Source organism: Sipha flava, unplaced genomic scaffold (assembly GCF_003268045.1).
Source record: "Sipha flava isolate LNK unplaced genomic scaffold, YSA_version1 374_pilon_pilon, whole genome shotgun sequence".
In the NCBI taxonomy this organism is placed as follows: domain Eukaryota; kingdom Metazoa; phylum Arthropoda; class Insecta; order Hemiptera; family Aphididae; genus Sipha; species Sipha flava.
In genome coordinates, this window is record NW_020273081.1 from 15,650 (window position 1) to 29,210 (window position 13,561).

The 13,561-nt window shown below is 28.3% G+C and overlaps 1 protein-coding gene across 1 annotated transcript; it reads right to left on the minus strand.

Moving 5' to 3' along the window:
• Positions 1-1,979: 1,979 nt before the first annotated feature.
• On the minus strand, positions 1,980-2,648 carry LOC112688078 (the record flags this gene model as incomplete). The annotated part of the gene is made up of 1 exon (XM_025561093.1): positions 1,980-2,648. A coding segment is annotated over exon 1 (645 nt), but the record flags the coding sequence as incomplete, so codon positions are not given.
• Positions 2,649-13,561: the final 10,913 nt, after the last annotated feature.

The window sequence follows — 13,561 nt, forward strand, 5'->3', positions numbered from 1 at the left end:
TATGTCTGGATAGCATGCACGACGAAAATTAAAGTATTTATGGGAGTTGTCAAGAAGTGGACTAAGGGAAATTTGATTACAAGCGCAGGGTGATAAGGATTACAAGGAACAGAGACAGATTTTTCTACCAAAACATTGCAGTTGTTGGAAAACACCAGATCAAGAATTCCCCCAAAATGATTCGAAACCCCAATGAGCTGGAAAAAATGATTCAAAGCAAATATTTCGGGAACGCATTGCACTCTAGGGCCTGAAGATGAACAATAAATTAGACCATAATCGTCATTAGACCATGAGGTATAAGGTAGGTTAAAGTCACCACAGATTATGAATACACAACCAGGATTGAGAGAGATAGTAGCTTGGACAGCTGACATAAATGACTCATAGACGAGAACTGGACTATTAGGAAGGATATAAACGGAACAAACTACAAAGGTGACATTTTGTACATCGAATCTTACAAATAAATGCTCAACAGTATAGGCTGTAGTTGGTAATAATTCACAAACTATATCGCACCACCACCTCTATAAAAATTACTAGTATCACTATTACGATCATATCTGAATACAGCATAATTAATTAAACCTAATTTATTATCAAAAAAACTGTCACTTAACCAAGTTTCAGATAAACAAATAAAAATATAATTAAACAAAGACACATTACATTTAAAACACAGTAATTTGGTTCTAAGACCACGGCAGTTTTGATAAAATCCAAGTGACAATTGAACGCCATGGTGGCTTAGTTTTTTGAATTTTTAGAATTTAAGATCATACCTGGTTGAAGACGACCCCAGAATCTCTTGACAATAACTCCATCGGGCCGTAAATATTGTAAATTGTCTTCTATCCTTAGTTATAGCGATAAAAGGTTGTTCCGGTTTTAATATATGAGTTACATTTCTCATCATTGGTACTGGTATCGCATTGTACATAGTTAATTCTATTTCTGTAACCAGTGGTATTTTAATTACGAACAATAATTTGTCTTGAGTGTATATAGTGGTAATCTTAATTATTTTTCTTAGTTCATATAGTTCATTTGGAATTGTCCCCATAGGTAAATGCATTTTATATCTAAACAATGTGCTATATCATTTAATGTTTCTGATAAGTCCTTTAGTGTTAGTAAACTTGTGTCTATCACACCTGTTCATGCGGTGGTAATTATTTGATTTAACATTAATGTTTTGTATGCGTATTGATTTACAAGTGCCAAATGTAGATTTTGCACACTATTGAATAATAATAAATCCAATATGTCATTTTTTGCGTTTGTCAAACTGTTCATTCTTTTTACGAGTTCTTGTTGTATTCCTCTTAATTCCTCATGTAATTGTTGCGTTTCTTCTATACTTGCTCCTATACGTTGCATTGCTGTTTTTACTAAAGTTGTTTGTTTCTTCATTAAATGTAAAACATTTCCACTATTCTTCTGTTGTTCAATTAGTGCCCTATTTACTTTTTTAGTACATTCATCATCACAAACTCCAAATAATACGTGTAATGCGTTTCCTATAATATTTATAGCTCCCCGTTTCTCTCTTTTAATTTCATCTCTTCCTAGTGATATAATAATATTTTCTCTCTGCATAGATATCTCGGTAAACATTCCAGTTATAATATTATCGAATTTACTACAAATAAGCCTATGTTTATCATCCTTTTTACAATTTTCATTTAATTCACTTATATTTTTTTTCTAAATATTCATATTTTTCATTATATTCTGTTAAGGATAGATATGCCATTAACGTATATTCACCCCCTACTAACCTTGTTGGTCCATAATTTTCAAAATAATAACCTGGTTTGTTGATATCGAAGCTTTCAATGCTAAAGTGTTCTGAATGATCCTTAATTTTTATTTCTTCGCCAATGGTAGTTGTAATGCACAATAATAATCTAAAATATTTATAATTATTTATTCTATATATATTTGCTTTTGAATTGATTAATTTAACGACAAATTTTGTATAATTTTATAGGTTTAATGTTGGATACTATTATATTAAAAATACATCTAGTTAAATCTACATCCGTCACAGGATCATGACAGTGTGATATTTCGTGCCTTTTTATGCACACTAAATCATGTGCCTCCTTTAAATTAAGCATTCTACCATTTTTTATTTTATACCCTATGTCCCTACTATATAATAATTTATTGTTATCCATATTAATTAATTTTAGACTAAAATAGTTGTCATTATTATCGCTATATGTTGTTATGTTTAGCATTCTTTTAATATTATTTATCCGCAGTTTCTTTAATATCTTCCTATCCATGTCTCCATTCCAGAATACAACAACAGGTTTTCTGTTTCTATCGGAAAACATGTAATGATTTAAGAAAGTTGTGCCTAGATTTCTATTTCCCCCGACCACTACACTTTGGTGTAATTGCCCGAGCAACGGTGTTAAAACATCTGGCTTCTTTCTAAAAATCATCTTCAAATGTTTCAGCAGACCTTCATAATTTCTTGGGTGAAATATTTGTAATTTACCCTCTTCAGTTAAAATGATAGGCCTCCCTTCCAATTTAATAGGTGTATGCTTATTGAGATTGTTGCAAATGGCTCCTGATACTAATAATATATCTTTTTTGTTTACCATTGCAAATTCAAAATCAATAACCACAAATTTTATCTGCGAACTACAAAATATTACAAGTTAATACAAGTTAATAATAAATCATTTACATAAAAATTTTCTTTTTAAAACAGCCCATCTTCAATTAATTCGTCTATTATTCTTCCTAATTCATTACAAGATGGTCCAGTCGAATCTATAGATATAACTTCTTCCATAAATTCTTGTAATCCCAGCATTATTCCTAACAATTGTTCACATGTATATGGTTCTGTCATCATACTATTTGTATCCATTATATGCTCATTAAAACATGGTAACTCAAGTACATTTCCTAATTCTCGTGTTCCTACTTCTATATGGTTATCTCCTCCTAAAAATTCGCGCAATTTCCTCATGAATTCCTTAGCTCTTTCCATAATTATAATTTTATATATATTGTTTGAATTTAAATATCGTTTGATTTTTCTTCGTAATTGATCCTACCTGCAATATTTTTAATTTAATTATATTCATGTATAACATATTTATATATATATATTTTTATGTATGTATTTATTTATTTTATTTTATTTTTTTTTTTTTACGTTTTTATTCTACTTTATCATTATAATATTTCTTTACATTATTTTTATGAACTGTTACCCCTCTTCTGCCTCTTTGTATTATTATATTTTCCTCTCCTAATACCTCTATTACTTCAAAAGTTCCTGTCCATAATGAGTTTAACTTATTTTTACTTGCGTTATCTTTCAATCATACTAAATCTTTAACATGTATCTCAATTGCATTTTCATTTTTATCATAACCTTCCTTAGATTTCATTTTACTTTTTATTAATTTTTCTCTCGCAATTTTATGTGATTCCTGTAAATTCTGTTTTAAATCGTATAAATAATTATCGTAATTATATCTCGGTTCTGGCTCGGATTTTAGTTTAACGGGTATTTCTAATGTCCTACCATATACTAATGCGTATGGTTGAAAATTAGTAGATGAATGTTCAGTTGAATTATATACAAAAAATGCATAAGGTAGTAAATGATCCCAATTGCTTAGATTTTTATCAACATAATGTCGTAAATATTCGGCTAAAGTTCGATGTGATCTTTCTAAACTTCCATTTGTTTGCGGATGAAACGGACTAGTATTTACTTTATTTATTTTTAATAATTTACATATTTCACTAAAAGTTTTACTTAAAAACTCGGTACCTTGATCTGTTAATATTGTTTCAGGTATTCCGTGTATACATACGAAATGTACTACGAAAGCCTCTGCCACAGTATTAGCTTGATGATCTGGTATAGGAACTCCTAATGAATATTTAGTCAAATCGTCCTGCATTGTTAAAATATATGTATTACCCGATAAGGTAGTTGTTAACGGTCCTACAATATCTAGAAATATTTTTTCAAACGGTTTCGAACTGGTTGATGTAATAGCCATGGGTTGTTTTATCTTTTTATTATTTCGTATTAATCTTATTTTTCTGACATGATGTACAATTTTTTATATATGTTTTTATATCTGTTTTCATACCTTTCCATTTAAATTGTTTCTGTATCTTTTTAATAGTTTTATTTATTCCTAAATGTCCTCCCAATCTTGAATCATGAAATTGTTTTAAAATGTCTAACTTCTCTTCCGCAGTATGTTCTACCTCTGTACATATTAGTATTTCTATATCAGTTTTCCTAAATATATATCGTATTATTGACCTAATTTTCTCCCATTCTAAGTTATCTGATTGACCTAGTTTATTCATTGCTAATTTACTGATATTATTTTCTTCGCAAAATTGTTTCAAGTTCAGTAACGTTACGTAAATATTTTCATACGTTGATAATTGTTTATCTTTATTTTTAGTTATTAAAAACATAATATATCGGTTATCTATTTTATAATATTGTATGTCACCTTTTATTTTACTCGGCGTTAACATTTGATTATTTCCAAATCTCTGTTTTAATATTTTATTTAATCCCTCCGTGAAATTATATTGTTTAGCAATTTCCGATACTAAATGGTATTCTACAGGTACGTCTAATAAATTTCCTATTGTTTCTTTTACATTTTTATTTGAGATTAATTGTGTTTCCATTTTTTCAAGGAAACTAGAATAATTATCATCTTTTATCTCAGTTATATTATACATTCTGCTTAATGCATCTACGTTTGAATTCTGCACTCCCGGTTTATATTTAATCTCATAATCATATTCCTCTAGCTGTATACGCCATCGAGCTAATTTTGATAACGGATTTTTTAAATTAAATAACCATGTTAATGGTCTATGATCGCTTAATATTATGAACTTTCTTCCATATAAGTATGGTCTGAATTGTTTTACACCGAAAATAATGGCTAAGCATTCTAGCTCTGTTGTACTGTAATTGTTTTCACTTTTATTTAAAGTTCGTGAAGCATAAGCTATAGGTAAATCTTTTCCTATCTCACCCTGTGATAATATTGCTCCTAATGCTTTGTTACTCGCGTCAGTTGTTAAAATAAATGGTTTCGTAAAATCTGGATATTTTAATATTGGTTCAGAACATAATGCTTGTTTTAATGAATCGAAAGCTTTTTGACATTCCTCTGACCATTCGAATTTAACATCTTTTTTCAAAAGATTAGTAATTGGTTTTGCCTTAGCACTATATGATTCAATAAATTTCCTATAATAACCCGATAATCCTAAAAATGATTTTATTTCTTTTACATTAGTTGGTTTTGGAAAATTTAAAACTGCCCTCACTTTCTTTTCATCTGGTTTTATTCCATGTTCAGATATAACATGTCCTAAATATACACATTCACGTGTTAGAAATTCACATTTATCCGGCTGTATTTTTAAGTTATGTTCTTTTAATCTTTCGAATACGTCTTTTAATTTATTATTATGATCGCGTAAATTTTTCCCGTATACAATTATATCATCTAAATATACTAGACATTTTATTCCTATTATGCCTGCTAATACATTGTTCATTAACCTTTGGAAGGTTGCAGGTGAAGTTCTCATTCCCATTGCCATACGTTTAAAGTGCCAATGACCTTGATTAGTTGAAAAGGCCGTTAATTCGCGTGATGATTGCTCTAATGGTATTTGATAAAATCCTGATGCCAAATCGATAACACTGAATAATTGACATTGCCCTAGTTGATCTAATATTTCAGTTATGTTCGGAAGTGGATGAAACTCATTTAATGTTACTTCATTTAATGCTCTAAAGTCTACAACAATTCTGAATTTCTGTTTCCCACTAGCATCTGGTTTTTTCGCTACTAATAATAATGGTGCATTCCAAGGACTCGTGGATTGTTCTATAATATCATCATCTTCCATTTTACGAATTTGTGAAGCTATTTCCTCTTGTTGCGAATGAGGTAATCTATATGGTCGTTTATATATAGGCGGTTGGTTATCTTTTAATTTTATTTCGTGTTTAGCGGCATTAGTGAAAGTTAATTTATCTCCCTCTAAATGAAATATTTCAGAATATTGTTCACATAATTCAAATATAGATTGTCTTTCTTCAATATTCATATGTTCGCTTCTAATTAGATTCTTTATCTGTTCTATTCGGTTAGGTGAGTTATTTGTTTTTATCGTATTAATTTTGAATAAATTGTAATCTGAAGATTCGTCATATAATATTTTATTTATATCATTTAATTTAATCTTTTGCGTACATTCCGATATATTTAATATGCTAACTATTATTTTACCGTTTTTTACTTTTCCTATCACATTACTACAAAACACGTCTTTAATTATTTCTTGTTTTTGTATAATTATATTTTTATCTTCGACCTTGGGTTCAGCTATCGGTAATTCTACAATAGTCTCAGTTCTCGGATTTAATGAAAAATATTCTTCATCATTTTTTAACATATTACATTTATTTTCTTATTAATTATAATTGTATTATTACTTATATCGATTACAGCTTTATTATTAGTTAAGAAAGGTTGTCCTAATATACCGTCTTTTAAAATTGGAAAATCATTTTTGACAAGATTAAATTTTACATTTATTTTTTCATTATTAATTTCAATTGTTATATTAACTGTTCCAATAGTTTCTATTAATTTTTCATTTATTCCTCTTATTTTAATTTTATTATTTTCGTCTACCATTACTTCTCCTATCAATTTGTTGATTTTTATTACATTTATTTCGCTACCTGTATCTATTAATAATGCCAAATGTTTAGTTTTACTAAAATCTGAATTACATTTTATATGATTTTCTTTTAATTTTGTTGTGATGTGGAAGCATCTGCGGTAGTTATTTGACTTATCGAACGTGTACCGCTGACCATATTCGATATTTGCGCGTTTCCCGAATTATTATTATTTCCGTTGTTTCGATTATTTCGATCATCATAACGTTTTTTATAACATTCGTTTAAGTTATGCCCGTTTTTGTTACAATATTCGCATGCGATAAATCTTACGTTATAATTAGTTGAAGGTCTCGTAAAGTTATTCTGATTAGGTCTCGCGTAGTTATTCTGATTAGGCGGTCGATTATTATTCCCGTAATTCTGTGAATTATTCCTACATTGACTTGCATAATGATTACCATTACAATTATAGCATTTTATCTGCTTGTTATTTTGACTATTATTAGGTAATCTCGAATTATAATTATTACGATTGAAATTTCTATTATTATTATATTTTTGTTGAAACGAATTATTTTGCTGAAAATTACGTGATTGATTAAAATTTTGTTTATAAGATCTGTCATAATTATTTTGATTATTAAATTTTTTATTTCTATTTATATTGTTAAGAGCTTCTCTATCGGAATTAAATTCTAATTCTTCAGATTTCGCTATTTGTTTAGCTTGTTTTAACGTTGTTGGGTTTCGCGATTTTACTATAGTACGAATTGGTTCTTTTAATCCTTTCATATAAATTGCTAATGTTTGATCTTTTAATGTTTCATGAATTACCCTAGCATCATCTTTATTTTTATTTAATGTATTCATATCACTTAATTTATAATATAATTTTTCTACCCGATCACTATATGTATTTATGTCTCCATTAAATCTCATTTTGGCGGAATTTAATTCTAATTGCAAAGATGAAATTGAATGTTGTACCTCAAATGCATCAGTTAAATATTTTTTTATATATGGCCACCTACTAGTATCTTTATATTTTATGGCTTCCAAAGCTTTACCACTTAATCTAGTTGTTATGTATTTTATTACAATTGGTATATTTTTATCCTCTACAGACTCTAACGCTAGTTCACATGCCTGTATAAATTGATATACGTCATCCTCTCCTGTACATTTTGGTATTAATTTTACTGCTTCCTCTAACCTAATAATTACACTTGTGTTACTCATTTTTTCCTTTGGTTTTCTCTCAAATTTTAATTCTTTATGCTCAATGTCTAACTGACTTCTTATTCCTATACGTATTAATTCTTTTTCACTTTTTTCTTTTTCTGGGATACCTTCTATAAATGTTTTATTCAATTCTTCGTCACTATACTTTTCTTCAATTTTATTCACTGGAGTAGCTAATTCCAATGGAGATGAGCCTAATGTGTCACGGTTACTCATAAATAATTCTCAATAATAAATCTCAATAAAAATTCTCATAATATACTTCAATAATAATTTTCAATAATAACTTCAATAATATTCTCAATAATAACTCAATAATAATCCCAATAATAATTCAATAATAATCTCAATAATAATCTCAACAAAAATTCTCAATATATATCCACAATAATAATTCTCAATAATTCACAATAATACTCAATAATAAATCCCAATAATTTTTCAATATAATTTCAATAATAGATCTCAATAAATCCCAATAATAATTCAATAGTACTCTCAATAATAATTCAATAATAAATCTCAAATATAAACTTCAATAATAAATCTCAATAAATCCCAATAATAATTCAATAAATCGCAAATATAAACTTCAATAATAATCCCAATAAAATACTTCAATAATAATATTCATAATAATTCTTACAACAAGGCGGAGTTGGACGATCCAAAAGACATCGTTGACTGTTTCGCTTGAAATGTTGCACAATGGAGTGTATGTTCTTTCTTCGGAGTTGGAGAAAAAGTGATCAGTTTCTTCTCTCGGTGATTCGAAATGAATTGAACTGCCTCCGTGAAAAAATATTATATATTTTTATGAAAAAAATAATATAAATATTTTTCTTTTTGAAGAACCCTGTCCACAGCGCCAATTGTTACGTGCCACCGGCTCGATTTCAAGTGTTGCGAGTCGAAGATGTGTTTAATTTAAATAGACATGAGACTTTTAATACATTAATACATTTATTTTAATACTCAAAGTGTTTAACAAATTCTAATACAAAGTGACGCGGAGTAGCTTGTTGTTCCGTGACTAGAACTCATCTGAATTGTGGTCATTTTGATCCCTCTTTTATATGGATTGATTGACGCCATTGGTCTTGTTGTTTCGGCAATACTCAGCAATAGGCCTTGCTCTTTTGACCTAATTCACTATTCTAGGAATACGGATTAACAGTTTATTATATCTTGTTATTTCGGCAATACTTTGTGATAAGCCTTGTCCGTCTGACCTACTTCATTATTCTAGGAATCAATTTTATTACATCTCTTAATATTCCTACTCGGTTTATGACCAATTAGTTAAATATAACGATGTGTAATACATATAATATTGTGATACGCACGATTTCTATTTATACGTGGTTCCAGGAATATGGTAGCCCATAACAATATGCAGAATCTCCCACTGCCAGTTCTTCCAGTACAAGAAGTTTTTTATTTTCGTCAATTATGGGTGTATGCATTTCGTGTTCATAACATGAAAACTGCAAAAGCAACCTTCTATTCCTACCACGAGGGTCAAGCACTCAAGGGTCCTAACGAAGTGACATCGTTTTTAAATGATTATATTCGTGCCAACGTTCCTAAAGAAACAACAGAATTACATTTATTTTATGACGGCTGCCCTGGTCAAAACAAAAACAATACGATGATTAAGTTTTTATTGTCACTGTCAGTAAGTCTTAATTTGAAAATTAAAATTATTTTCCGCAAAGAGGACATTCTTTTAACGATTGTGACAGAGATTTTGCGACCGTAAAGCGTAAAATTAAAAGAGAAGATCGGTTGTTCACTCATCAACAATATGTAGATTTAATACTAAGCAGTACCGCGAACAAGAAGTTTAATGTCAAAACCATTACATATTCTGACGTTATAGACTTCAAATCATGGTGTTAAGTTAATTTTAAAGCCAAGCCACTGTCGGAAAGATGTTACGGGAAAAAAGTGGACAAAAAGGATAGTTTCATTTCAAGTGTCGACTTTTTTTGAATTTATATTTGACCCAATGAAACCAGGTGAATTCTTGTGTCGTCCCTTTTATTGACAATGAAATAAATAATGAAACTTTTATCCTATCAAAAACAAAAGGTTGTTGTGCAAGCATCCCTACTATTGAATCAATTCCTTGCTACTCCTCTAAGCTTCCAATTAATATATTAAAAATGAATGATCTACAGAAGTTAAAGCACATACCAGACGATTTCATACATTTCTATGAAAGCATTTTGCAGTGGCCGACAGATGTATCAGCACAGCTAGACGTCGAAGAAGAATTTTGAAGTACACGAAAATACTAATTTATTCATTATTTTTTTTGTTTTATTATAAAATTCATAAAAATAAAAGGACATGGATAAGAAATATTTTTTGTATAATTTTATCTCAATAATATGGGTATTTTCAATTTTAAATCACTATAGTTCTCACACAAATTTTGAAAAGGACTCGTCTCGGAAAACTTAATGAATCACTTTTGCAATAAAATTTCACTTCTAGAATATTATATTACAAAAGCTTAACATTAGATAATAGTTTGTAATTTTAGAGAAAAAAATGGTATAATAAAAAAAGAAATTAAAAATTCAATCAGTTTTTTATGTTTCCTGAAAAATTTTAATTTTTAGATATGAGCCCTTTTCAAAATTCCCAATTCCCAGTTTTTTTATTTCTCTGTTTTCCAATTATTGGAAAACAGATAAATAAAAATTTTGAACCCCCCCCCTAAAAAATTCCTGGGTACTATTCCTATAGCTCATGTTCCTGTTATTCATTCGAGTGAATAAATAAAAATACAAGTACTAAATCGAATTAAATATTTATTTAATAAATGTAGTGTAGTGAGTTTGTATTATACAGTGGTATAAAACTGTATTATACTAGGTATTATACATATGGTATAAAATTATTTTATATATACAGTATAAAAGAAAAAATGAAAGCGTTATTTTTAGTAACTCAAATATTAATTTTCTAGTTGTACTTATAAAATGGATCTCCAATAAAGTACAATATTATTATAAACATTAATAATATACAATATTATTGTAATCGTGTTAATTTAGAAATCAGGTGTTAAAAATGACTAAAATAAATTTATTGTACTATTATAATATTCAAATATTGTAAATATATAGGTATAATGAGATAGTATCTCACTATAAAAGTAGTAAGTAAATCTATTTCTATTTGCAAAATATGTATTTCTATGTATAAAATATATACGTATGTTACCTATACCATAATTGTAAATCGTTAGCATGACTAAATATTAATTTGGTGAATAATTTTTGTATTATGTGTTTTTAAATTTATTCTAACTTTTTAGCCATTTCTTCAATTATTCCATTTTAAAATAATTTATATTTCATAATTAACAATGGGCTTTGTTGAATTCCTTATAATTTAAAGTACTGCAAGGTTCTATACGGTATTATACAAAAAATAAATAAAATACCGTATTTTAACATCTCTAAATAAATGTATTTAAAACCTAAAAATAAGTATTAATAATAAAAACACAAATAGTTCTTAAATTAAAATTGTACCTTCAGTCTGAATCCTGTATAAAAAAACAACAAATTATCATAGTAGTAATAGTCCTATTAATTATTTTTTAAAAACTTTAAAAAAACAATTAAGATAGGTAACTTAATTTAACAAGTATCTAAGTAGAAAACAAAAGGTTGTAAGTAGTCAAATAATAAATTCCAAATTTCTTTTTTTCATTTTGGCATATAGTCGGTTATTATAATTATTATTTGGATCAGGAACTTCTAGCTCTATAAAATATACAAATATGCAAGCATTTGTTCACAAAAAAATGACTAAATACCTATGCACAACAAAAAGTGCCAGATGTTATGTTGTAAAAAAAAAATTAGACGAGTAAAATTATTAAGTACTTATACAGCTCTAATAAATACAAAAATATACAATATGCATAAATGCACCAAAAAATGACTAACTAGTAAATACGTGGTAAAATAAGTGTTACTTTACATTATCTCATAAATACTTCGGTTATGGTTGTAAATGTCTATAACCGTAACAATATCCGTGGAAGATAATACCAATATTTGTTACACAACCAAAAATGTTAAGATATAAGAAGATAAACAAAAATGATTCCTGTGACCTAATTGACAAATTATATTATTGAATTTATTATCATACTATAGTGATAGACTAGTAATTTATATTCTTAATTAATTATACATTAAATTTTTTAAATAAATCTATATATTATATTTAAAAAAAATACGAGACATGAGGGAACGAATGCCCACTTCGCCACCCTTATTAAATCGCCCTTCTGCAATATTACTTACAAAAAACTAAAATTTAATAAATGTGTAAGCACATATATTCTTCACATAAGTTATTCAATTTTCTTATACATATTATTCACATTAGGGTGTGCCAAGTCACACCCCATAGAGCCGCCTATGAATACATATTTATTTATTTAATATAATGTATACTTCATATAATAAATAATATAATAAAATATAATGTAATTGTCGTGGTCCGTTGATATACGGCACGACCTTCGGTGTAGATGGAGGTGAATCAGAGCAAAAAAAAAAAAAAAACAACGATGACGGTGGTATTGGCCGGTGGGCCTTATATTATTCGCACAAACACTAATGCAAAATATTCGATGGTGGAATAATAAAATTTCGGTGGCACGGGACGCACCGAGTGTAACAAACGTCAAGTGAACAAGAAAAAAAAAAAACAAAGTTGAGAAACAAAAAAAATAAATTATGAAATGTAACAAAAAAAATGACGTGAGGATGTCGAAACAAAAAGGTCCGTTCGAGAACACGATGTTCTAAGAACAACCCGACCGGACCGGTTGGGTCGTATTCCGTGCGGGCGTCGTCGCGACCGTTCGCATCCCCTGTCCATCGATGGATTGAGAAAGGACGGGTGTCGCGGCGGCATTGCGTGCCGCGGTCTGGTGGTTGATGAGAGAGACATAGGTGCGGTCGGCGGCAGACGTTTCGATAACGGCTGCCGCGCGGGTCCGCGTCATATATAATATAATAATAATATATATATTATATTTTATATTAGATTGATAAGTTATAATTAGTAAAATACAAAATAAATATTTTTTATTAAAACAATATGTTGTATTTTAATTACTATAGTAAATGATTATATTAAACAAATAACATTTTTTCATTTTAAAACAAAGTAAATCAACAATTCCTATGTATTTAGAAAAATAATTCTTAATATGCAGATATAAATGTATATGACATAGTATATACTTGGATTCGGGGTAAGAGCTAAGACTAAAGTAGTTAATGATCTGTTCACATATTTCTTTTTTTTTTTAACTATACATTTTTACAATGTCTCTCTCATTTAAAGTTTTCTTTCCATTAAAAATAAAAAATTACAAATCAATCTATGTATACTAAAAAAAATAATAGAATAGGTAAGTTATTTTAATTGCACAAATTAAGTGACATGACAAATAACTTATATCTGAAGTATTCGCACCGTGATCTATTCTTTAAACACTGCGTTACGGTAGAGAGTGAGAGTATTAATTATAATTAAAACAAA